The following is a 27,829-nucleotide window of genomic DNA, read 5'->3' as shown; positions in this document are numbered from 1 at the left end:
GGGTCATGACAGCAGCAGAAACAGGAAATAGTACTCTTTCTTGCCTCAAGACTAAAACACAGTATGACACAACCCAACATTAGCATGGATGGAATTACTAGGGGAAACAGCAGCCGTGTTTCTTAACATTTATTTTCCGATGTAGTCATCATCAGAGCACCGTTACTGAATTGTGATGCAATGAGGTTTACGTTTGGAGTTATATTGACAGACATGCTCAAAGAAAAATACATTTCACTGTACTTGTGCACCATTAAAAACTTGAAACTTACGCTTGTAGCAAACAGCAGAAAACACATGAGTGAGTGTAAAGGAAAGTAAACAACAGTGATAGTGTACACACACCATATAGACACAATTATAAACTGGGCGGTTCAAGCCCTGAATGCAGATTGGCTGACAGACGTGGTATATCAGACCATATACCTCGTGTATGAAAAAACATTTATTTTCACTGCTCTAATTACATTGGTAACAAGTTTATAATAGCAATAAGGCACCTCAGGGGTTTGTGGTATATGGCCAATATATCATGGGCTGTATCCAGGTACTGCTTAAGAACATCCCTTAGCCGTGGTATATTGGCCATATATCACACCCACTCGGGCATTAACTGCTTAAATATAAACTGACCACTTTGGTATTTTAGCTGCTAATTATTCTTATCAGAGTAACATATTCAACACTGCTCAGCTAAATCAATTAGTACTGAATTAACTTGTACAATTAGATATGCATATTATTGGCACAGGCTGGTTAAAATAAAATATATCTTTAAAAAATATATATATATTGATTTAAATTCCAAATCTAATCAATGTTGCACATTGTACCTTTAAGGGCATTTTCAGATAGACTAAGATATAATACCAATCAAAGGAAAACTTATTGAAAAATATATACTTTGTTGCTCATAAAAATATAGAAAAGGAACAGCTTTAGGACATGATGTTCTCATATCATAACATGTGACAACAGTTGCATTGACAAAATGGATGGCATGGCATGCAGAACTGCTGATTGTGGTGCAGAGGAAGACAGTCAGACAGATTGGCAGAATGGATGGCATGGCATGCAGAACTGCTGATTGTGGTGCAGAGGAAGACAGTCAGACAGATTGGCAGAATGGATGGCATGGCATGCAGAACTGCTGATTGTGGTGCAGAGGAAGACAGTCAGACAGATTGGCAGAATGGATGGCATGGCATGCAGAACTGCTGATTGTGGTGCAGAGGAAGACAGTCAGACAGATTGGCAGAATGGATGGCATGGCATGCAGAACTGCTGATTGTGGTGCAGAGGAAGACAGTCAGACAGATTGGCAGAATGGCATATATTATGATAATGATTATATTATAGGCCATTCAGTAAATGGATATAGTGTGGAGGAGATCCCGTAGAGAGCTGACATGGTCCCTCTAGTCGCTCCCTCCACACAGCTTTAACAGCAGTTTCTTATAGTCCCCTGAGGTGTCTCCCTGTCATAGACAACACAAACAACAACACAAACACATCAACAAACTAGAACATCATGTTAGAATACCTAACCTGCTCTATAACAGTAGCATTGTTGGAGGTGTGTGTGTGTGTGTGTGGTGAGGAGGACAGATACTTACAGAGATGTCTGTGTAGAGCGACTTGCCGTAGTTCTTGACGTATTCCTGACGGATATCCAGCATGTCCACCTCAGAACGCGTCACCATGATCCGAATCAGGGTTTTGTCTTTGGTCCCGGCCCCCTGAGAACACGAACACACAGGTCAGGACCTAAGAACTTATTTGAAGAGTACAATTATCAGAAGCAATTACAGTAATAACAATGTAATTTCATTGTAACTGGGAAAGTAGAAATGTAATGAACTTAAACAATGTGCACTTATCAGTCGTGAACATTTCTGTTGTACTGTGTGTATGTACAGTATGTTGTAATCAGCCCAGACAGACAGACCGCAAGGGGGCGTGTCTTACCTTCATGGACTTGTAGAGTCTCTCTGCAAAGTAGGCAGGTGTGTTCTTAATACACTTGACTGGAACACGGAGAGAGCAGAGGGTTAGAATGCCCAGCATGTACTGATCACCTACTAAACCTTAGACCAGCCCCAACTACATGGAGGGAGGGACTGATAACAGCCCGATTACCAGTCTGTTAGTGCTAGCATGCCAACTCCTTGTCAGTCATTGCCATGGCTCACGTTTGGGTTGACGATGAAAGCAATGGAACTGGCAAGAGCACAAACAGATCCGAGGGGAGGGAAACTCTCAAACCAACCAAACATTTTAAAATGATAGGAAGGGAATCAACTGAAAATGTTATATATAAAGTACTATCTGAAACCTGAACTTGAGAGTTGAAGAAAACAGAGAAAATATGACTGTAGTTTGAGCGGTGAAATACATTTTCAAACATCACATCAACATGACTTCTGTATGGACGAACATGCGTAATGGAAGAAGCACACAACACGTCACACCACATCATCACAAGGGTGTAAGGTTGAGATATTCTCTTCATACACAGTCAGATAACAATGTCATCCAGTCAAATGAATCTAAAAGCATGTTACTGTACCATTAACCTGAGCAATGATAGCCAAGTGGGGAAAAACACAACAACAATTACTAATTCAGGCAGCAACAGTGTGGCAGCACATATTGTTAAAGCATCTTCTATAACATCTTTCAACAATAACAATGAGTAAGTTATGGGTGTTAACCAATGATGTATATAAACCCTAGATTGCTGATGCTATGTATTGACCATTGAGAGCCTTTGAAGCCACTGGTCAGCCATATTGCCACTCCCCAGTAGGAGCAGTCCTCCATAGGAATGAATGGAATTCTACAGTATTTCAATTAAATGTTTCAAGGACAAAATTGCATGTATTTATTTAAGTATTTCATTCTTGTAGTGGGGGCAGTAATGTTAGTAATCTGTAAAAAAAAATATATACTTTAATAAAACTGTTTTAAAATATTTTTATGTTTAACTTACATAATATAATTTAAACGTATGCATGAATATTTTTTATATTTATTTTGTATTTTTTAACCTTTATTTAACTAGGCAAGTTAGTTAAGAACAAATTCTTATTTACAAAGACGGCCTACACCGGCCAAACCCGGAATACGCTGGACCAATTGTATGCCGCCCTATGGGACTCCCAATCACGGCCGGATGTGATGCAGCCTGTATTCGAACCAGGTACTGCAGTGACGCCTCTTGCACTTAGATGCAGTGTCTTAAGGCAGGAGGACATACTGCTTTCCTGGGAACAGGCCCAAATCCCCGCCATTTGCGTGAAGAGAAGACAGAGAAAAAGTGGGTATGCAACAACATTTCCACCCCGTTGATCCTCAACACTGGGGCCCCACAAGGATGCGTTCTGAGCCCTCTCCTGTACTCCCTGTTCACCCACGACTGCGTGGCCACGCACGCCTCCAACTCAATCATCAAGTTTGCGGACGACACAACAGTGGTAGGCTTGATTACCAACAACGACGAGACGGCCTACAGGGAGGAGGTGAGGGCCCTCGGAGTGTGGTGTCAGGAAAATAACCTCACACTCAACGTCAACAAAACTAAGGAGATGATTGTGGACTTCAGGAAACAGCAGAGGGAACACCCCCCTATCCACATTGATGGAACAGTAGTGGAGAGGGTAGTAAGTTTTAAGTTCCTTGGCGTACACATCACAGACAAACTGAATTGGTCCACCCACACAGACAGCATCGTGAAGAAGGCGCAGCAGCGCCTCTTCAACCTCAGGAGGCTGAAGAAATTTGGCTTGTCACCAAAAGCACTCACAAACTTCTACAGACGCACAATCGAGAGCATCCTGTCGGGCTGTATCACCGCCTGGTACGGCAACTGCTCCGCCCACAACCGTAAGGCTCTCCAGAGGGTAGTGAGGTCTGCACAACGCATCACCGGGGGCAAACTACCTGCCCTCCAGGTCACCTACACCACCCGATGTCACAGGAAGGCCATAAAGATTATCAAGGACAGCAAACACCCGAGCCACTGCCTGTTCACCCCGCTATCATCCAGAAGGCGAGGTCAGTACAGGTGCATCAAAGCTGGGACCGAGAGACTGAAAAACAGCTTCTATCTCAAGGCCATCAGACTGTTAAACAGCCACCACTAACATTGAGTGGCTGCTGCCAACACACTGACTCAACTCCAGCCACTTTAATAATGGGAATTGATGGGAAATGATGTAAAATATATCACTAGCCACTTTAAACAATGCTACCTAATATAATGTTTACATACCCCACATTATTCATCTCATATTCATCTCATATGTCCCATCTCATATACTGTACTCTATCATCTACTGCATCTTTATGTAATACATGTATCACTAGCCACTTTAACTATGCCACTTTGTTTACATACTCATCTCATATGTATATACTGCACTCAATACCATCTACTGTATCTTGTCTATGCCGCTCTGTACCATCACTCATTCATATATCTTTATGTACATATTCTTTATCCCCTTACACTTGTGTCTATGAGGTAGTAGTTTTGGAATTGTTAGCTAGATTACTTGTTGGTTATTACTGCATTGTCGGAACTAGAAGCACAAGCATTTCGCTACACTTGCATTAACATCTGCTAACCATGTGTATGTGACAAATAAAATTTGATTTGATTTGATTGTGTCTATGTTAGTTGCTTGTGTCAGCACATTTCGTATATAGCTTCACGGTCGTTGTTCATTTATTGTTTTGTTCAGTTTACTTTGTGTTTTCATCATCCATTAAAATGATGCATTCACACCACGCTGCGCTTTGGTCCGCTTCTTACGACGATTGTGACAGAATCACCCACCACAAAAGGACCAAGCGGCGTGGTAACGGGCAGCAGCAGCAGCAGCAGCAGCGATGTCAGGATTTCTGGACATGGGACCGAGATCTGGACTGTATCACTACTTGGGAGGAGATAGACAGGTGGTCGGTCGACCAAGGGAGAGTGCCGGAGTTCGCCTGGGATTCTCTGGAGCAGTGTGAGGAGGGATACCGGCGAATGGAGTCAGCACGGCGACGCGGTAGGAAGCCCGAGAGGCAGCCCCAAAAATGTATTGGCGGGGGCACACGGGGAGTGTGGCGAAGCCAGGTAGGAGACCTGCGCCAACTCCCTGTGCTTACCGGGGAGCGAGAGAGACCGGGCAGGCACCGTGTTATGCTGTGGAGCGCACAGTGTCCCCGGTGCGGGTGCATAGCCCGGTGCGGTACATTCCAGCTCCTCGTATCGGCCGGGCTAGAGTGGGCATCGAGCCAGGTGCCATGAAGCCGGCTCTACGCATCTGGTCTCCAGTGCGTCTCCTTGGGCCGGCATACATGGCACCAGCCTTACGCATAGTGTCCCTGGTTCGCCAGCACAGCCCAGTGTGGGCTATTCCACCTCCCTCGCCGCACTGGCCTGGCTACCGGGAGCATGCAACCAGGTAAGGTTGGGCAGGCTCGGTTCTTAAGAGCTCCAGTGCGCCTGCACGGTCCGGTCTATCCAGTGCCACCTCCACGCACCAGCCCTCCGGTGGCAGCCCCCCGCACCAGGTTGTCTCTCCGTCTTCTGCCTACAGGTGCTCCCTCCTCTCCAGTGCTGCCAGAGCCTTCCTCCTCTCCAGTGCTGCCAGAGTCTCCCGTCTGTCCAGCGCTGCTAGAGTCTCCCGTCTGTCCAGAGCTGCTAGAGCCGCCCGTCTGTCCTGAGCTGCTAGAGCCGCCAGTCTGTCCTGAGCAGTCAGTCAGCCAGGAGCTGCCAGAGTCGTCAGTCAGCCAGGACCTGCCAGAGCCGTCAGTCAGCCAGGACCTGCCAGAGCCGTCAGTCAGCCAGGACCTGCCAGAGCCGCCAGCCAGCCAGGAGCTGCCAGAGCCGCCAGCCAGCCAGGAGCTGCCAGAGCCGCCAGCCAGTCCTGAGCTACCCTTCAGTCCTGAGCTTCCCCTCAATCCTGAGCTGCCCCTCAGTCCGGAGCTGCCCCTCAGTCCGGAGATGCCCCTCAGTCCAGTGGGGCCCTTTAGCAGGGTTGCCAGTCCTAGGTCGGTGGCGAGGGTCGCCGCTCAAAGGACGCTACTGAGGTGGACTAAGACTATGGTGGCCACGTCCAGCGCCAGAGCCGCCACCGCGGGCAGATGCCCACCCAGACCCTCCCCTATAGGTTCAGGTTTTGCAGCCGGAGTCCGCACCTTGGGGGGGGAGGGGGGGTACTGTCACGCCCTGACCATAGTTTGCTTTGTATGCTTTTAGGTTTTGTTTGGTCAGGGTGTGATCTGAGTGGGCAATTCTATGTTGGATGTCTAGTTTGTCTGTTTCTGTGTTTGGCCTGATATGGTTCTCAATCAGAGGCAGGTGTTAGTCGTTGTCTCTGATTGGGAACCATATTTAGGTAGCCTGTTTTGTCGTTGTGGGTGATTGTCTATGTTAGTTGCTTGTGTCAGCACATTTCGTATATAGCTTCACGGTTGTTGTTCATTTATTGTTTTGTTCAGTTTACTTCGTTATTTTCGTCATCCATTAAAATGATGCATTCACACCACGCTGCGCTTTGACCGCTTCTTACGACGATCGTGACAACTACCAACGGGACATTAAACTGTAATATCTTATGCTTCACGGAGTCATGGCTGAATGACGACATTATCAACAGACAGCTAGTTGGTTATACGCTGTATCAGCAGGATAGAACAGCGGCGTCTGGTAAGACAAGGGGCGGCGGACTATGTATTTTTGTAAACAACAGCTGGTATCTAAGGAAGTCTCGAGGTTTTGCTCGCCTGAGGTAGAGTATCTCTTGATAAGCTGTAGACCACACTATCTACCTAGAGAGTCCTCATCTGTATTTTTCGTAGCTGTCAACATACCACCACAGACTGATGCTGGCACTAAGGCCGCACTCAATGAGCTGTATTTTGCCATAAGCAAACAGGAAAACACTCATTCAGAGGCGGCGCTTCTAGTGGCCATTGACTTTAATGCAGGGAAACTTAAATCCGTTTGACCAAATTGACCAAAATGTTAAATGTGCAAAACTCTAGACCAGCTTTACTCCACACACAGAGATGCGTACAAAGAGCTCTCCCTCGCTCTCCATTTGGCAAATCTGACCATAATTCTATCCTCCTGATTCCTGCTAACAAGCAAAAATTAAAGCAGGAAAGACCAGTGACTCGGTCAATTAAAAAAGTGGTCAGATGATGCAGAGGCTAAGCTACAGTTTTGCTAGCACAGATTGAATATATTAATGGCATTGAGGAGTACACCAGATCAGTCATTGGCTTCATCAATAAGTGCATCGATGACGTCGTCCCCACAGTGAACGTACGTACATTCCCCAACCAGAAGCCATGGATTACAGACAACATCCGCACTGAGCTAAAGGCTAGAGATGCCTTTTTCAAGGAGCGGGACTCTAACCCGGAAGCTTATAAGAAATCCCGCTATGCCCTCCGACAAACCATCAAACAGGCAAAGCGTCAATACAGGACTAAGATCGAATTGTATTACACCGGCTCCGACGCTCGTCTGATGTGGCAGGGCTTGCAAACCATTACAGACTACAAAGGGAAGCACAGCCGAGAGCTGCCCATTGACACAAGCCTACCAGACGAGCTAAACTACTTCTATGCTCACTTTGAGGCAAATAACTCTGAAACATGCACGAGAGCACCAGCTGTTCCGGACGACTGTGTGATCACACTCTCCACAGCCGATGTGAGTAAGACCTTTAAACAGGTCAACATTCACAAGGACGCAGGGCCAGACGGATTACCAGGATGTGAGCTTACGCTGACCAACTGGCAAGTGTCTTCACTGACATTTTCAACCTCTCCTTGTCCGAGTCTGTAATACCAACATGTTTTAAGCAAACCACCATAGTCCCTGTGCCCAAGAATACTAAGGTAACCTGCCTAAATGACGACCAACCCGTAATACACACGTCAGTCGCCATGAAGTGCTTTGAAAGGCTGGTCATGGCTCACATCAACACCATCATCCCAGAAACCCAAGACCCACTCCAATTTGCATACCGCCCTAACAGATCCACAGATGATGCCATCTCTATTGCACTCCACACTGCCCTTTCCCACCTGGACAAAAGGAACACCTATGTGAGAATGCTATTCATTGACTACAACTCAGCATTCAACACCATAGTGCCCTCAAAGCTCGTCACTAAGCTAAGGACCCTGGGACTAAACACCTCCCTCTGCAAATGGATCCTGGACTTCCTAACAGGTCGCCCCAGGTGGTAAGGGTAGATAACAACACATCCACCACGCTGATCCTCAACACTGTGGCCCCTAAGGGTTGTGTGCTCAGTCCCCTCCTGCACGGCCTGGCATGACTCCAACACCATCATTAAGTTTGCAGATGACACAACAGTGGTAGGCCTGATCACCGACAACGACAAGACAGCCTATAGGGAGGAGGTCACAGACCTGGCCGTGTGGTGCCAGGACAACCTTCGCCCTCAACGTGATCAAGACAAAGGTTCTAAAGGTTCTACAGCTGCACCATCACTGCCTGGTATGGCAACTGCTCGGCCTCTGACCGCAAGGCACTACAGAGGGTAGTGCGAACGGCTCAGCACATCACTGGGGCCAAGCTTCCTGCCATCCAGGACCTCTATACCAGGCGGTGTCAGAGGAAGGCCCTAACAATTGTCAAAGACTCCAGCCACCCAAGTCATAGACTGTTTTCACTGCTACCACACGGCAAGCGGTACCAGAGCGCCAAGTCTAGGTCCAAGAGGCTTCTAAACAGCTTCTACCCCCAAGCCATAAGACTCCTGAACATCTAATCAAATGTCTACCCAGACTATTTGCATTGCCCCCCCTCCCCCTCTTTTACACCGCTGCTACTCTCTGTTATCATCTATGCATTGTCACTTTAATAACTCATGTACATACTACCTCGACTAACTGGTTCCCCCACACATTGACTCTGTACCGGTACCCCCTGTATATAGTCTCACTATTGTAATTTCACTGCTGATCTTTAATTACTTGTTCATTTTATTTCTTATTCTTATTTGTATTTTTTAAACTGCATTGTTGGTTAGGGACTTGTAAGTAAGCATTTAACTGTTGTATTCAACTAATAACGACTAATAAAATCTGATTTGATTTGAATATTTGATTTGACCCAATCACGTCTTTTTATTCGTGGGAAGACTTGGGAACAGATTTCCTAAATTAAACTATGGTCCACTATGGTCTATGACCAGAAACAATTTTTGCCTGTATGAGTGAGAGCCTGTATGAGTGAGAAAGTTACAGATGCACAAATATCATACCCATAAGACATGCTAACCTCTTACTATTACAATAACAGGGGAGGTTAGCATTTTTGGGTGGTATGATATTTATGCCTCTTAACTTTCTCACTCACTTATTCACAATTCATTAAGGATTATCTGTAATCATGGTAGCATTAACATTCATGTAGAAGTGTTGAGAAACATATTCAATTGTTATTTACAATAAAAGTGACTCCAAAATGACACAATAAATGATTTACCATTCATTTCTATTGGGCACAAAATAATCTGAAACACAACCAAAACAAACAGCAAATGCATTTAACACATTTGTAGAGTCCCAAACTCCATGTAATCCTTGCGTGCTAGGAATATGGGACTAAATACTACATTTTTCACTACTTTAATACACATATAAGTGAATTTGTCCCTATACTTTTGATTCCCTAAAATTGGGAGACTACGTAAACAAAGTGCTGTAATTTCTAAACATTTCACCCGATATGGATGAAAATGACCTCAAATTAAAGCGGACAGGAACTTCATAGTCATTGTATCATTTCAAATCGAAAGTGCTGGAGTAAAGTGCCAAAACAACAAAACATTTATCACTGTCCCAATACTTTTCAAGCTCATTGGTGTTAACACATTCAATAAATTTGGCCTCAACCCAATTGAGATGGCTTGGGATGAGTTTGACCACATTGTGAAGGAAAAGTAGCCAACAAGTGGTCAGCATATGTGGGAACTCCTTCAAGAATGTTGGAAAAGCATTCCAGGTGAAGCTGGTTGAGAGAATGCCAAGAGTGTGCAAAGCTGTCATCAAGGCAAAGGGTGGCTACATTGAAGAATCTCAAATATAAAAAATATTTTGATTTGTTTAAAACTTTTTTGGTTACTACATGATTCCATGTGTGTTATTTCATAGTTTTGATGTCTTCACTATTATTCTACAATGTAGAAAATAGTTTTGTTTAAAAATGAAAAACTCAAACTTTTGACTGGTACTGTAGGTGCGTGTGTATGTACACGTTTTACTATACCTGTGAGTGCCAGAAGTCACAAGAATAGGAAACCAACAAAGATTCTGAGAAGTGAGGACATTTTGCCAGTCCTCACTTGTAAAAAGGCAATTTTAGGCTTCGGGGTTAAGGTAAGGGTTAGGAAATTATTATTATTATTTATATTTTACCCCCCTTTTCTCGATCTTGTCTCATCGCTGGAACTCCCCAACGGGCTCGGGAGGCGAAGGTCGAGTCATGCATCCTCCGAAACATGACCCGCCAAACCGCACTTCTTAACACCCGCCCGCTTAACCCGGAAGCCAGCTGCACCAATGTGTCGGAGGAAACACCGTTCACCTGATGACCGAGGTCAGCCTGCAGGTGTCCGGCGCACCACAAGGAGTTGCTAGAGTGCGATGAGCCAAGTAACGCCCCCTCCGGCCAAACCCTCCCCTAACCCGGACGACGCTGGGCCAATTGTGTGGCACTCTATGGGACTCCCGATCATGGCCGGTTGTGATGCAGCCTGGGATCGAACCCGGGTCTGTAGTGACGCCTCTATCACTGCGATGCAATGCCTTAGACCGCTGCGCAACTCGGGAGGCCAAAATATGACTTTGAATGGGAATCAATTGTTGCTCCAAAAATGTCCTCACAAGTATAGTAAGACATAGTTGTGTGGGTGGGTGGTGTGCATTGTTATGGGTGCTATGTAGTGTTAATGTGCCTGTGTAGAAACGTGTAGGTGTGACACCAGATAGACCTGTATAGGCATGGCAGTGTGTGTATTAACCAAAAGGTTTCCCCTTACCCACGGCCACCATTCCACTCTCCAGGTCTCCAGACATTTCTCTGTCAATGCTCTTCTCTAGGTCTCTGCCACACATCTGCTGATACTCATGGAACACTACACACACACACACACACACGGATAAGGTAGCGGCAAAGGTTCTAGCTACGAGTCAAGGTGAGCGGAGAGCACCAGAGGTCTGACATTTCATATACCACAATTGATATGTCAAATACATTAAATTGATATTTCATATACATGTAATTGATATTTTATATACATTTAATTTATATTTCATAGATATTTAACTTCTGTCGTCACAGTACCATTCCTCTCCCCTGTAGTTACCTGCTCTGAGGTGGGGTTTGCTCCTAGAACACAGGATGGCGTTGAACTTGGACTCATCAGTTCCCACCTTGTTCTCCCCAGCAGCATACAGAGCCTGGACAGAGAGCACACAATACACACAGGCATCTTTCAATGAGTAGGTAGAGATTTCTAATATGTTGTGTAGAGTCCAGAGTTTTCCTGCCCAAATCACGTGGTCATGAAAAACTCATGGCCCGACGTATGCTGAAGACATACTACAGTATGTAGATTAGACGTCACAAGGTTCGTAATAGATAAGAAATGGCAATACACGGTACCTGAGCATCTTGTTTAGCTACAGAGATGTCCACTGTCTCTCTTTCATCTCGATTACCCTGAGAGCACAAACACAATACATAATGAATCATCCATCTATATGTACTGTCCCTAGATGTATATGTATTTAGAATGTATACACTATTCTATATCGATGGGCCATAGGGTGTACCTGGGCCAGAGAGATGAGGAGTCTACGGAAATGTCCTGAGGTGTCCCCACTGATGGCATCTTCCAGAGACTTCTTATACTCTGAAATAACACACACAGTCCACTTCCACAATCCAATACAACAGAGGCGTGGTGTGTTTCTGAAAGGAAATATACAACTTCCTGGTTAACATTGTCTCCCTGAACAATGTTTGTATGTAACTCACCTGTCTTGTAGACCTGGTTGAGCTCTTTGATCTCTGCATTGGAGCGAGAGGACAGGATCTCTATCAGACAGGCCTCGTCTGTCCCTGCGCCCTGTCAGAACATACAGCAGAGAATGGCTGGGAGATTATAACAGGGATATTATTATATACCAAGTATGATTTGTCTTTCTCTGTTCTTTAAGTTAGTTTAGCTAGTTAATAACACAAAAATAACACAAAACAAAATATTACTCGTTTTCATGCACACACACACACACACACACACACACACACACACACACACACACACACACACACACACACACACACACACACACACACACACACACACACACACACATGTTAAGAAGAGGGAATATGTCAGTGATTATAAAAACCCTTTCACAAACCTTAATGGCTTCCTTCAGTTCATATGCATCAAGCTGGGATGGAGTCTTCAACATGGCCAGCACCAGCTTCTCAAAGTTCCCTGACAGCTCGGACTTAAGATCCTTAACCAGATCCTGGGAAGGTAAGGGGATACAAGCTTGGTATAATTCAATGCTATCCAAGCAGTCTTTGAGTTGGGCCGGTGCTCAGCAATACAGCGAACAAGCCCCTTGAATTTTCTGACTTGAATACAGACACCGTAATTTTCTGTACTGCTTGAGGACTGGCACTTCTTTTACAATATTGGTAGTAAGTCTATATAGTATAGTGCAGGGCTCTCCAACCCTGTTCCTGGAGAGCTATAGTTCTGTAGGTTTAACCTCCAACCCTGTTCCTGGAGAACTACCGTTCTGTAGGTTTAACCTCCAACCCTGTTCCTGGAGAGCTACCGTTCTGTAGGTTTAACCTCCAACCCTTTTCCTGGAGAGCAACCGTTCTGTAGGTTTAACCTCCAACCCTGTTCCTGGAGAACTACCGTTCTGTAGGTTTAACCTCAAACCCTGTTCCTGGAGAGCTACCGTTCTGTAGGTTTAACCTCCAACCCTGTTCCTAGAGAACTACCATTCTGTAGGTTTAACCTCCAACCCTGTCCCTGGAGAGCTACAGCTCTGTAGGTTTTTACTCCAACCCTGTTCCTAGAGAACTACCATTCTGTAGGTTTAACCTCCAACCCTGTTCCTGGAGAGCTACCGTTCTGTAGGTTTTTACTCCAACCCTGTTCCTAGAGAACTACCATTCTGTAGGTTTAACCTCCAACCCTGTTCCTAGAGAGCTACTGTTCTGTAGGTTTAACCTCCAACCCTGTTCCTGGAGAGCTACTGTTCAGTAGGATTAACCTCCAACCCTGTTCCTGTAGAGGTGCCGTTCTGTAGGTTTAACCTCCAACCCTGTTCCTGGAGAGCTACAGTTCTGTAGGTTTAACCTCCAACCCTGTTCCTGGAGAGCTACAGTTCTGTAGGTTTAACCTCCAACCCTGTTCCTGGAGAGCTACCGTTCTGTAGGTTTAACCTCCAACCCTGTTCCTGGAGAGCTACCGTTCTGTAGGTTTAACCTCCAACCCTGTTCCTGGAGAGCTGCAGTTCTGTAGGTTTAACCTCCAACCCTGTTCCTGGAGAGCTACAGTTCTGTAGGTTTAACCTCCAACCCTGTTCCTGGAGAGCTACAGTTCTGTAGGTTTAACCTCCAACCCTGTTCCTGGAGAGCTACAGTTCTGTAGGTTTAACCTCTAACCCTGTTCCTGGAGAGCTACAGTTCTGTAGGTTTAACCTCCAACCCTGTTCCTGGAGAGCTACCGTTCTGTAGGTTTAACCTCCAACCCTGTTCCTGGAGAGCTACCGTTCTGTAGGTTTAACCTCCAACCCTGTTCCTAGAGAACTACCATTCTGTAGGTTTAACCTCCAACCCTGTCCCTGGAGAGCTACAGCTCTGTAGGTTTTTACTCCAACCCTGTTCCTAGAGAACTACCATTCTGTAGGTTTAACCTCCAACCCTGTTCCTAGAGAGCTACCATTCTGTAGGTTTAACCTCCAACCCTGTCCCTGGAGAGCTACAGCTCTGTAGGTTTTTACTCCAACCCTGTTCCTGGAGAGCTACCATTCTGTAGGTTTTTACTCCAACCCTGTTCCTAGAGAGCTACTGTTCTGTAGGTTTAACCTCCAACCCTGATCCTGGAGAGCTACTGTTCTGTAGGATTAACCTCCAACCCTGTTCCTGTAGAGGTGCCGTTCTGTAGGTTTAACCTCCAACCCTGTTCCTGGAGAGCTACAGTTCTGTAGGTTTAACCTCCAACCCTGTTCCTGGAGAGCTACAGTTCTGTAGGTTTAACCTCCAACCCTGTTCCTGGAGAGCTACCGTTCTGTAGGTTTAACCTCCAAACCTGTCCCTGGAGAGGTGCCGTTCTGTAGGTTTAACCTCCAACCCTGTTCCTGGAGAGCTACAGTTCTGTAGATTTAACCTCCAACCCTGTTCCTGGAGAGCTACAGTTCTGTAGGTTTAACCTCCATCCCTGTTCCTGGAGAGCTACAGTTCTGTAGGTTTAACCTCCAACCCTGTTCCTGGAGAGCTACCGTTCTGTAGGTTTAACCTCCAACCCTGTTCCTGGAGAGCTACCGTTCTGTAGGTTTAACCTCCAACCCTGTTCCTGGAGAGCTACCGTTCTGTAGGTTTAACCTCCAACCCTGTTCCTAGAGAGCTACCATTCTGTAGGTTTAACCTCCAACCCTGTCCCTGGAGAGCTACAGCTCTGTAGGTTTTTACTCCAACCCTGTTCCTGGAGAGCTACCATTCTGTAGGTTTTTACTCCAACCCTGTTTCTAGAGAGCTACTGTTCTGTAGGTTTAACCTCCAACCCTGTTTCTGGAGAGCTACAGTTCTGTAGGTTTAACTCCAACCCTGTTCCTGGAGAGCTACAGTTCTGTAGGTTTAACCTCCAACCCTGTTCCTGTAGAGGTGCCGTTCTGTAGGTTTAACCTCCAACCCTGTTCCTGGAGAGCTACAGTTCTGTAGGTTTAACCTCCAACCCTGTTCCTAGAGAGCTACAGTTCTGTAGGTTTAACCTCCAACCCTGTTCCTGGAGAGCTACCGTCCAACTCTAATATAGCACAACTGATTATAATAATTAGCTGCTTGATAAGCTGAATCAGGTTAGTTACCACTGGGGTGGCAGTGAAATCCTCCAGGAGGCTGGCTCTCTAGGAACAGTGTTGGAGTGAAAAGCACCAGGAGGCTGGCTCTCTAGGAACAATGTTGGAGTGAAAACCACCAGGAGGCTGGCTCTCTAGGAACAGGGTTGGAGTTACAATCTCCAGGAGGGTGGCTCTCCAAGAACAGGGTTAGAGAGGCCAAATGAGTAGAGGTACTTATTTCAGTCCACTTCAAGTACTGATGTCATGTGTGTTCAACTGCTGTGCCATGTGTGTTCAACTGCTGTGCCATGTGTGTTCAACTGCTGTGCCATGTGTGTTCAACTGCTGTGCCATGTGTGTTCAACTGCTGTGCCATGTGTGTTCAACTGCTGTGCCATGTGTGTTCAACTGCTGTGCCATGTGTGTTCAACTGCTGTGCCATGTGTGTTCAACTGCTGTGCCATCTGTGTTCTGGGTATGGCTGTAGCTAATAAAGTCTGAGTCTATCAGATCCCTCAGCGAGTCGTTTACTGGCAGAGCCAACAGCTGCTGTTTAGATATCACTGGCACACACTAAAGAATATACTCTGACTCTCACTTCAAGGCAACATATTCAGACCATTATATGACACTGTAACAATTATTTAATTGTTCCCTAAAAACTTAATTAGATAAATAAGGTATCACGTTTTTAAATGGGAGTGAGAGTTATGCCTATTCCTTTCAAATACCTTCCAAAAAAGAATGCATAAGAAAAAAATGTATGGTCATAATCACTGTATTGTCTTTCTATAATAAGAAATAAGCTATAAGAACATGTATATTGTACTTACATAGTATAATATAGTATAATGTCAATATGACTGTATTAGCTACCTTTCCGTAGGAGGTTTTGAAGGCCATGAGCATGGGGACACGCTGTCTGTTGGAGCGACTTCCTAGCAGGTCTATGATGGCCTGTTCATCAGTACCTGTAGGGCAAGTCCACTGTCAGAACACATATTCAAACAGCCCATCCATTTCCCTTGGTGGATTTAGAACATCATTTTTAAGTAGTGTAGCTGAGCACACAACATTACCAGGTCCTTATACATAATTAAGTCATTCAAAGATCGATGATCATTAATAGAAGACAACATAACTGCTAGTGTTGATTATACCTATGCAAATCTACAGTGTGTTTTGTATAAGGGACTGGCAAGGGGTTGTTTCAGGACAGGGCCTATTCTAACAGCTGGCCATTACGCATGCAATTTTTGTTTCTGGTTCCAATATTAGACTGGATCTAACTCACTCACTAGACCCCTATATAAGGGGCTAGGTGTTGTTTCTGAATGGGGTTTAACTGGCTGTGTACTTGCATCCTAAATAGTAGGCTGTTTGAGTATGCAAATAAATATATGTTTTATAGTATTTATTTCAAAAAATTTAGTATACTTTAAATGCCCAGATGTCATAGTAATTTCTGCTTTGACAACAGTTGATAATCAGATATGGGGATGTGCTCCCGAAATCAACCAATAATGCAAAACTACGCAATCGCGCATTGCACATTTTCACTATGAGAAAATATAATTTTTAATAGTAAGTTCATTTTTGAAAATCGAGTATAGTTTAAATGTATTTATTTTACTTAACCTTTCTTTAACTAGGCAAGTCAGTTAAGAACAAATTCTTATTTACAATGACGGCATACCCTGATGAGCCAAGTAAAGCCCCCCGGCCAAACCCTCCCCTAACCCAAACAATGCTGGGACAATTGTGCGCCGCACTATGGGACTCCCGATCACGGCCGGTTGTGATACAGCCCGGGATCTAAGCCGGGTCTACAGTGACGGCTCTTGCACTGCGATGCAGTGCCTTAGACCGCTGCGCCACTCGGGATCCCTAAATGCCAGGATGGTATACTAATTTCTGAGCTTCATCAAGTAAAATGCAATGCACACTATTCCACAATGCATTGGAAGAGGTTGGCTGCGTGTGATAGGCCCTAGTTCTCTACAAGTGGCCAAACAACTAAACTAGGCTACTTAAAACCCGTTCCTGCAGTGGAATGACCAAATCGCCCTTCTGTGATGTACAGTTTATAGTGTAATATTGGAATGCAAACTCAAAATGTAAGATGTAATACATCTCATCTCTCTATGTATGACATGGAAAGGGATACCTAGTCAGTTGTACAATTGAATGCATTCAACTGAAATGTGTCTTCCGGGCCCATAACCACGTGTGTGAGGTGTTAACTTTTGTTTCAAAGTAGATTTGTTTAAGACTACCAAGAAACACTGAGTGACGCTGATTTAGCCCATTGCATTAAAATGTTAATTGGGAAGATGCCGAATAGCGAAGCTGTCACGCCCTGACCGTAAATTGCTTTGTATGTTTCTATTTTTTGTTTGGTCAGGGTGTGATGTGGGTGGGCATTCTATGTTTGTATGTCTAGGTTTTGTATTTCTATGTTTTGGCCGGGTATGGTTCTCAATCAGGGACAGCTGTCTATCGTTGTCTCTGATTGAGAACCATACTTAGGTAGCCTGTTTTCCCACTGTTAGTTGTGGGTGGTTATTTTCTGTTTAGTGTTGGGTGCACCTTGCAGAACTGTTTTGGCGAGTCCTATTTTGTGTCTTAGTGTTCAGTATATTAAAGATGAACACGTACCCCACTGCATTTTGTTCTGGCGATTCCTCTTCCAATGAATGCCGTGACAAAAAAAGCCTTGGTTTCATGCATGTCAACATCAGAAGCCTCCTCCCTAAGTTTGTTTTACTCACTGCTCTAGCACACTCTGCTAACCCTGATGTCCTTGCTGTGTCTGAATCCTGGCTCAGGAAGGCCACCAAAAATTCAGAGATTTCCATACCCAACTATAACATCTTCCGTCCAGATAGAACTGCTAAAGGGGGAGGAGTTGCAGTCTACTGCAGAGATAGCCTGCAAAGTAATGTCATACTTTCCAGGTCCATACCCAAACAGTTCGAACTACTAATTTTGAAAATTACTCTCTCCAGAAATAAGTCTCTCACTGTTGCCGCCTGCTACCGACCCCCTCAGCTCCCAGCTGTGCCCTGGACACCATTTGTGAATTGATCGCCCCCATCTAGCCTCAGAGTTTGTTCTGTTAGGTGACCTAAACTGGGATATGCTTAACACCCCGCCAGTCCTACAATCTAAGCAAGATGCCCTCAATCTCACACAAATCATCAAGGAACCCACCAGGTACAACCCTAACTCTGTAAACAAGGGCACCCTCATAGACGTCATCCTGACCAACTGGCCCTCCAAATACACCTCCGCTGTCTTCAACCAGGATCTCAGCGATCACTGCCTCATTGCCTGTATCCGCTACGGAGCCGCAGTCAAACGACCACCCCTCATCACTGTCAAACGCTCCCTAAAACACTTCTGTGAGCAGGCCTTTCTAATCGACCTGGCCCGGGTATCCTGGAAGGACATTGACCTCATCCCGTCAGTTGAGGATGCCTGGTCATTCTTTAAAAGTAACTTCCTCACCATTTTAGATAAGCATGCTCCGTTCCAAAAATGCAGAACTAAGAACAGATACAGTCCTTGGTTCACCCCAGACCTGACTGCCCTCGACCAGCACAAAAACATCCTGTGGCGGACTGCAATAGCATCGAATAGTCCCCGGGATATGCAACTGTTCAGGGAAGTCCGGAACCAATACACGCAGTCAGTCAGGAAAGCTAAGGCCAGCTTCTTCAGGCAGAAGTTTGCATCCTGTAGCTCCAACTCCAAAAAGTTCTGGGACACTGTGAAGTCCATGGAGAACAAGAGCACCTCCTCCCAGCTGCCCACTGCACTGAGGCTAGGTAACACGGTCAACACCGATAAATCCATTATTATCGAAAACTTCAAAAAGCATTTCTCAACGGCTGGCCATGCCTTCCGCCTGGCTACTCCAACCTCGGCCAACAGCTCTGCCCCCCCGGCAGCTCCTCGCCCAAGCCTCTCCAGGTTCTCCTTTACCCAAATCCAGATAGCAGATGTTCTGAAAGAGCTGCAAAACCTGGACCCGTACAAATCAGCTGGGCTTGACTATCTGGACCCCCTATTTCTGAAACTTTCCGCCGCCATTGTCGCAACCCCTATTACCAGCCTGTTCAACCTCTCTTTCATATCGTCTGAGATCCCCAAGGATTGGAAAGCTGCCGCAGTCATCCCCCTCTTCAAAGGGGAGACACCCTGGACCCAAACTGTTACAGACCTATATCCATCCTGCCCTGCCTATCTAAGGTCTTCGAAAGCCAAGTCAACAAACAGGTCACTGACCATCTGGAATCCCACCGTACCTTCTCCGCTGCGCAATCTGGTTTCCGAGCCGGTCACGGGTGCACCTCAGCAACACTCAAGGTACTAAACGATATCATAACCGCCATCGATAAAAGACAGTACTGTGCAGCCGTCTTCATTGACCTTGCCAAGGCTTTCGACTCTGTCAATCACCATATTCTTATCGGCAGACTCAGTAGCCTCGGTTTTCGGATGACTGCCTTGCCTGGTTCACCAATTACTTTGCAGACAGAGTTCAGTGTGTCAAATCGGAGGGCATGCTGTCCGGTCCTCTGGCAGTCTCTATGGGGTGCCACAGGGTTCAATTCTCGGGCCGACTCTTTTCTCTGTATATATCAATGATGTTGCTCTTGCTGCGGGCGATTCCCTGATCCACCTCTACGCAGACGACACCATTCTATATACTTTCGGCCCGTCATTGGACACTGTGCTATCTAACCTCCAAACAAGCTTCAATGCCATACAACACTCCTTCCGTGGCCTCCAACTGCTCTTAAACGCTAGTAAAACCAAATGCATGCTTTTCAACCGATCGCTGCCTGCACCCGCATGCCCGACTAGCATCACCACCCTGGATGGTTCCGACCTTGAATATGTGGACATCTATAAGTACCTAGGCGTCTGGCTAGACTGCAAACTCTCCTTCCAGACTCATATCAAACATCTCCAATCGAAAATCAAATCAAGAGTCGGCTTTCTATTCCGCAACAAAGCCTCCTTCACTCACGCCGCCAAGCTTACCCTAGTAAAACTGACTATCCTTCCGATCCTCGACTTCGGCGATGTCATCTACAAAATGGCTTCCAACACTCTACTCAGCAAACTGGATGCAGTCTATCACAGTGCCATCCGTTTTGTCACTAAAGCACCTTATACCACCCACCACTGCGACCTGTATGCTCTAGTCGGCTGGCCCTCGTTACATATTCGTCGCCAGACCCACTGGCTCCAGGTCATCTACAAGTCCATGCTAGGTAAAGCTCCGCCTTATCTCAGTTCACTGGTCACGATGGCAACACCCATCCGTAGCACGCGCTCCAGCAGGTGTATCTCACTGATCATCCCTAAAGCCAACACCTCATTTGGCCGCCTTTCGTTCCAGTACTCTGCTGCCTGTGACTGGAACGAATTGCAAAAATCGCTGAAGTTGGAGACTTTTATCTCCCTCACCAACTTCAAACATCAGCTATCTGAGCAGCTAACCGATCGCTGCTGCTGTACATAGTCTATTGGTAAATAGCCCACCCATTTTCACCTACCTCATCCCCATACTGTTTTTATTTATTTACTTGCTCTTTTGCACACCAATATCTCTACCTGTACATGATCATCTGATCATTTATCACTCCAGTGTTAATCTGCAAAATTGTAATTATTCGCCTACCTCCTCATGCCTTTTGCACACATTGTATAAAGACTCCCCCTTTGTTTTCTACTGTGTTATTGACTTGTTAATTGTTTATTCCATGTGTAACTCTGTGTTGTCTGCTCACACTGCTATGCTTTATCTTGGCCAGGTCGCAGTTGCAAATGAGAACTTGTTCTCAACTGGCCTACCTGGTTAAATAAAGGTGAAATAAATAAAAAAAAGCTTCTGAGGTTTTGTTCAAATGTAGGCTATGTAGTTTTTGTTCTTCTTAAAATGATCACAAGTATTGCATGGTAGGCTACATCTTTGAAAACAGAGGTATTTTTATTTCTGTTTTCTCATTGGGAAGTGTTTTTTGTCCTCTTGGTTTTTGTCAGAGCTTTTAAACTAAATACAAAACCATCTTTTGATTTGTGAATGTGTCGGCACCGGGATTCGGGATGTGGCTGCGTTACTGATGTCATGTTAATCACGCCTTTTGATTTGAGCATATTAATTGTTTTAGTTTTGTAGGCTAGGCTACCTATTTAAAGCTGCAACATGTAACTTTTTGGGCGACCCAACCAAATTAACATAGAAATGTGAGTTATAGATCTGTCCTTCGCATTGAAAGAAAATCTAAGGAGGGTTCTTAAGTTTAGTTTTTGCGTCTTCTCCTTTCGGTTTTGTACACCAGCTTCAAACAGTTGAAAATACAATATTTTTGGTTATGGAAAATATATCTCACAGCGGTTTAGATGGTACAGTGATTCTCTCCACAATGACTGCTTGTTTTGTAACAAACTGAAATTAGGTGAAATTATTAACATTTTAGCAACCAGGAAATGGCGGAGAGATTTCTGCATCTTGAACCTTTAATTATTGAATTTATTGATCAAGCCTTAGCAGTCATTCTGATCTCCTTCCCTTTATGTTTTATGTTGCTGTCCAGCGGTTCAGAATTTGCGATACACCCGACTGTCCATGTTTTCTTTGCAATAGCCTATTGATTACAACATTTGAAAAGTTTTGGTGTGTACTTGGCTATTTGATGCAATTTCTATATGTTACAGCACTTTGGTTTCACTAATCATTTTTTCCTGTTTCTCCAGTTTTGCATTTCCAGTTTTGGGTATGTGGTAGATTCTGCCTATTAACTAATAAATATGTTGAAATGAAACCAAATGATCTGTTTCTGTCTTTAGTCCTTTTTAGATAGCATAGATTGGCTATATGGTCTACAGTATAGTGTGAATAGTCTGACTATAACCAACCTGAGTAGGCCTAAAACTACATTCCTATTATATTCAGGGTTTAGAGAAATTAATTGAATTGGAAATGAGATTATCAGGCTGGGTAATATGAGACATGTCCGTTGAATTTGGAAAATGCACCCGCACTCAGCCCTGCCCCACCTCAAGCCAGTCAGGAGTACATATTGTGCACTTTAAGCATGTGGTACACTAGTATGGGTATTCGGACACAGTCTCTCACTCGCTAGACCCCTATAGAAGGGTATAGGGGTTGTTTCTGGAGAGGGTCTAACTCACTCACTAGACCCCTATAGTGTATAAGGAGCTGTTTCTTGACTGGGCCTATGTAACCAACTCACCAAAGCCCTTCATGGCTTTCCTCAGAACCTCCACATCTCTCAGGGGGTCTGCTCCTGGATAATCCTTGATGCTTCCCCTGAATCCTCTCTGGAGGAACAGAGAAGAAGAGGGCATTTTCCAGATTGCTTTACCCTTTCAGTGTTAGCTGCCAGTAAAACTCCTGTCAAATCTCTAATCATTGACATCTCAAGAAGAAACAGAAAACTATAGAAACATACCAATATTATTGCAGAACACTCAGATATCCAAATTGAAACCCATGGATGAAGTATGGACACTTAACAGGATGTATACCTGTCCTAAATAGTCTTTTGAAGTACTATTGTCACAATTGGATCAAATCTTCCCAGTGTCTCTTACGTTGATGGCAGGAGCGACGGGCATGGCTCCACCTCCGTATCCTGGCATGGACGGGTTGGGCGACGGGGCACGAGGGTACCCTGGCATGGGCTGGTTAGGCGCTGGTCCTCCTCCGTAACCAGGCATGGAGGGGTTGGGTGAGGGTGCCTGTGGGTAGCCAGGCATGGGCTGGCCTGGGTAGCCCATGCCTGGGCCTTGAGTCTGGGGCATCTGCCCACCTGGCTGTGGGTACAGGCCATGGGGCTGTTGGTTAGGGGGCTGGGGGGAATGTTGGGGGTACCCACCAGGGGTGAACATGGCAGGGTTGGGGTTAAAGCCCCCCATGGATGATGAGATCTGGTTGGCCTGTGATTGGAAGAGAAATGGGCATCCAATAAAAATTTGCACAGACAGTACGCTGATTGGTTTAAACTATTATGCACGAAAAGCTGTTTTGCAGATGATCAATCATGTATTATTGGTAATACAGCATCTGCTGTTGTGTTATGATTACAAAGGAAATCAAAGACAATGCAACATAAATTATACAAAACATGTAATTATGAAGGATTACAACAGTGAAAGAGGAGGTTGCAGAAAATTATAACATTTTTGAAGCAGTATCTTAGCTAATTACGAGCCATATTATTTTCGTCATGCAAGAGAGATTTTGAAGAAAGGTTAACAAGAAAGCTGCAACATAGATTATTTTTTATAAAAGTCTTACCAGTCAATAATTGGGTTGTGATTTCCAATATTGGCCATGCAATTCATGCTAACTGAAATATTTAACGCAATGATCTGAAGGGGGATGAAGTACAGGCATGTTGAGAATATTCTCTGTGTGATTTGGGGGGGATGGATGTATTTTCATGCCAAACTTACCATGCCTGGAAGATTGCCTGCGTTGAATCCAGGGTTGGACAGATTATCAACACCTATGGTGGGGAAACCAGCACCACCTCCCCAACTACCTGCAACAGGTGACATAGATGGGTGAATATGTCACTAAACAGTTTTTGGAATATCACTGACAAACTGATATAGGATTATTATTATAATAGTACGTATGTAGTATGTGATGTTTGCTATGATGTTGTGGCTGTATATGCTTTTAAACAATCAATCGATCAATTATGTTACCAAAAATAACATAGAAACAACATAGAAAGTGCTAAGATTTCATAGGAAGGTTTCAATAAATGTCTGGTGATTGTGCTAGGCCAGAGAGGTAAATACATTGACTTTGGAATGAGACACCAGGACTAGCAATGAACTGTTCACACTTGCCAATGTATGTGACTAACCTCGGCTTCTAGTCAGCAGTTAAGGAATGATTCTCAGGGCACACAGAATGGGAGGACTGTGTCAGACACTAGTTGGTCTGTGAGTGTTGTCTCTCAGCACAGCAGAGGTTGTTTAGAAAACACAACGCATGTACCACAACATTACATCTAAACCTCATGATGATCTCTGGCCCTGAGATAAAGGATGACAGAGGACTCAGTCTCTGAGTCTGTCCAGCAGTACCCTAATTCTCTTTTCTTGACCATGTCTTTATGTTTCTGTCTGTCTGTCTGTGTCTCCCTTAGATTACATTACATTTCATATACCTTGTACCTGTAAGAAATACTGGACGTGTCTGCATATTTTAGGACAATCATGATCTGTTGAGCTGAGGCCTTACCTGCTGGGGGCATGGCTGGGTACCCTCCAGCTCCAGGCTGTGGAGGATAGCCACCAGCCTGAGGGGGGTAACCTCCAGCCTGAGAGGGGTAACCCCCTGCTTGAGGGGGATAGCCGCCTGCCTGAGGTGGGTATCCTCCAGCCTGGGGTGGGTAGCCTCCAGCTTGGGGTGGGTAGCCTCCGGCTTGGGGTGGGTAGCCTCCGGCTTGGGGTGGGTAGCCTCCGGCTTGGGGTGGGTAGCCACCGGCTTGAGGAGGGTATCCTGGATAGCTCATGGTTTATGGTCTGAAATAAAGATAAATATCAAAATATAAGGCCTGTTTAATGTGTAAATGCATTTTATAAAGCCAGGAGTTTTTCTGTTCCTGGTCAGGTCATGACAGGAACACCTCCTGCCTTACAGACACACAATATGGCAGTTGGACACACAGACAGTCCCACTCATCTGTTTGTTGTAAAACAAAGTTTTATGACTCAAATTGAGGCGTGAACACATAGGTTGGTGTTGTGGTGTCCATAGCAACTACAGAGCTAGAAACACGCCCATATACACAGTGGGCCCCTCCACCCTCAATGAAGTTAAGCTGTGGAGGAGAAATAAGGCTGAATTCCTCAGGATGACCCAAGGTTTAAGGAATCTGGGTTCCCTAAGCTGATGGCTTAATTGTTAACATGGACAATTTATGGGTTGGGTAATACTGTGTGAAATGGAACTACTATGTTCATGAAATTGAGTATTTTCCTGAAATCTAGCACAAAGAAATGCCATCTGGAAGAAGACATACATACAGTGTGTATCTCGAATAGTAATTGAGAAATAATTTATTAAAATGGGAGAATACCTATTTAAAGCCTTACTGTACACTGAAATACTACATTTCAAATGACCCAACCTTTGCTTTTGTTACTTTTGGTGTTGGCAGTGCAACTGTTTGTTATTTGACAATGATTATGCTGCCTTGTGTGAAAAACCCATACTCCCATTTCATATGCCAACTTGTTCCATCCATGGCTCCATGTACACAATCCCTTCTCATAATTTGCATTTTAAGGACAGGGGAAAGAATGACAGACTGCTGCTGTATTTGAATAGGAACACAGTTCTACATCAGTGGCCTGTTCAGAAGGATGTAAGGTTAGGCTAGAACATGTTCAGATAGATATGTATAGTGTAGAACAGATATGATTCTCTCTCAGATTGAATAGGGAACATGTGAGAAATATGAATTATGTTTCAGACCATTTTTTATCACCGACTACACCTCAGCAAAAAGTTAACTTTTAGATGATACAGTATAAAATTTACGATGTAAAGACTTACTACACTGGTATTACACCGTCACCCCCTATTTAATGTACTGTGCATGCGTATAAGACTACAGCCTAAAGGCATCCATGCATAGATTCGGTTTACTCCTTGCAGAACTCGAGTAGACTTTCGAATATTACCTTAAAATACCATAGCTAGAAAAACGAGAAAAAAGCGGCAATATTACTGTTTGTCCCTCTTGAGACGCTGTAGCCAGTAGACGTGAAGACGAGGTCTTAGTTATGCAATATCTTAGATATCTTCTCAAGTGGAAAACTGCATGAAAACTAGTTGTCTGTCGTTGAATGACAAACACTTGAAGAATCCCCACTGTTGCCCAATCACGGACGAAGGGTCAATAGCAAAGATTTGTATAACTCTAGCTAACTGGTTGAACGCGACCCGTGATTAACTTCAACCAGTTACCAAGTCGGAAATGTTCGAGTTTCCTAGTTCCGACTACCTCGTGAACGCGGCAGTAGACAAGCCTCAGAAAAAATATGTGTGCTCGAACGTCACAAAATGTCGAAATAATGAATCGTACTGTTTTGACGGGAAAGCCAAAGTCCAAACAGGAATCAACCACGCTGTCGAAAAGAGTAAGACGTATGAATGATTCTCATCGAACCCATGTACAAAATATTAATTTCAACACAATGTATTTCTCCTTCTATCTTTGTCCCGAGGCTTACAGATTTTAACTAATGTTAAGCATGTGTAATACTGGAGTGAAATTGTGACTGACGAAATCTCATCTACACAAAAATAGCATTTGATTAGGACCCCTGCTCGGCCTACTCACTAAAGCCGATAAAGGCTATTACTGTATAATAACCAAACCTCAAATCAGTGGCAAATAGAGGCTAACTGAAGAACTAGTCTACCAACTGACACAATCGCTTTGATAGATTACAATGACACGTGACACCCGTTCTATTGATAAATGTGAGGAACGGTACACATTTACGAAGGACTGTGTATAAATGTAAGTAGCCATTTGGGTTCCTTGTGTACACCAACCATGTTTGCTGGGGGGATGGGAGTGTTCAATACAATACACATGATGGGTGTTGGCTGTTGAGGCCTTGAACTCATACAAAAATAGATAGTTTGAAAATAACTACCGAGTGACTCAAATGTGTTAAGGCAGGCTTATCCAAAAGTTCAAACAACTATTTTGCTGTATGTAGTAGACCCCAAAGAAAAATAAGTCTTACTTCCATCCACATGATTGGCCTATTACACAATATTTGAAGAAATAAATAATTGTAGGCAGTTAAACATCCTTATTCTAAATGTCATTTTCGACATTGAATTAATGAGAGAATAGCCATAGGCCGCCGCTTATACTAACGTTTTCGGAATAGCCTTACACTGACTGCCTCTACACCAAATGACAGCACAGTAACTGTCAAAATAGACAAGCAAAATATTGTACATCAATCAACATCGAACCAAGGTAAAACATTTAAATATATCAGTACCTTTTTGTTCGACTTTCAGGCGCCAGCTAAACGTTAAATTCTGTATTTCCTCGTTGTAATTTTGCGTTGTAAAGGTTTTCTGCACTAGGCCTACTAATCAGAAGAAGACAAGCCAATTTACCGAAGCTCTGGAAGACCGCCTTTCGCGTTGTCAGGCAAATTACGCAAACATCGTTTCAAATAGGTCTATAACGATAGGCCTAGAAGCTTAGCCTACTTTTATCATGTTCTCTGTGAGACATTTTGTTATTGCGTATCATATCCTTCGAGGAAGAAGGCTCGCTAGTAAATTAAATATTTCTGAGGAAAGCGACGTGTCAATAACACATCTACAAGAAACTTAGTCGCGCACGATCGCTATTGGAAATGTTTGATCTACAAGGTTAGGTCACATTTGATTTAACCGAAAAGTGCATTTCGTTTGCCACTTACTTTTGGTTCGCGAGACGCCTTGTCCTGGCTGCGCTGCGCTCTTTTTCAAGCTACAGCCCGTGTATGTATATAAGGAAGGTGGGTGGGACTCATATTTTCCATTGAGAAACACCCATGGGCACACACCATACAGTAATTGACATACCACAGTCAGCACAGTGCTAACACTCGA

At 44.5% G+C, this 27,829-nt stretch overlaps 1 protein-coding gene across 2 annotated transcripts; it reads right to left on the bottom strand.

The window, feature by feature from the left end:
- Window positions 1-113: 113 nt before the first annotated feature.
- Window positions 114-27,807, bottom strand: LOC112253183 (annexin A11-like). 2 transcript variants are annotated; one of them, XM_024425179.2, is made up of 15 exons: window positions 27,658-27,807; window positions 24,434-24,717; window positions 23,632-23,720; window positions 22,768-23,112; window positions 22,407-22,494; window positions 16,012-16,106; window positions 12,472-12,585; window positions 12,083-12,173; window positions 11,878-11,957; window positions 11,708-11,764; window positions 11,409-11,502; window positions 11,082-11,177; window positions 1,969-2,027; window positions 1,617-1,739; window positions 114-1,478 (listed from the first exon to the last, which is right to left on the bottom strand). In XM_024425179.2, the coding sequence occupies exons 2-15, from the start codon at window positions 24,705-24,707 to the stop codon at window positions 1,419-1,421; spliced, it is 1,665 nt and encodes a 554-aa protein (XP_024280947.2). In that variant the 5' UTR covers window positions 24,708-24,717; window positions 27,658-27,807; the 3' UTR covers window positions 114-1,418. The 2 variants fall into 2 exon arrangements, with proteins under 2 accessions (XP_024280947.2, XP_042154985.1); XM_042299051.1 differs by lacking the exon at window positions 27,658-27,807 and adding an exon at window positions 27,226-27,590.
- Window positions 27,808-27,829: the final 22 nt, after the last annotated feature.

The sequence above is a fragment of the Oncorhynchus tshawytscha genome, linkage group LG16 (assembly GCF_018296145.1).
Source record: "Oncorhynchus tshawytscha isolate Ot180627B linkage group LG16, Otsh_v2.0, whole genome shotgun sequence".
In the NCBI taxonomy this organism is placed as follows: Eukaryota; Metazoa; Chordata; class Actinopteri; order Salmoniformes; family Salmonidae; genus Oncorhynchus; species Oncorhynchus tshawytscha.
Note: the sequence above shows the minus strand (reverse complement) of the source record. Positions and strands in the feature narration are given on the sequence as shown.

Coding starts and splice junctions, on each gene's coding strand:
- LOC112253183 (XM_024425179.2), bottom strand. CDS start 24,707: ATGAGCTATCCAGGATACCCTCCTCAAGCCGGTGGCTACCCACCCCAA. Junction 16,107..22,406: donor GAAAGCCATGAAGGGCTTTG/GTGAGTTGGTTA, acceptor CTTGCCCTACAG/GTACTGATGAACAGGCCATC. Junction 11,958..12,082: donor CAACCAGGTCTACAAGACAG/GTGAGTTACATA, acceptor GTGTTATTTCAG/AGTATAAGAAGTCTCTGGAA.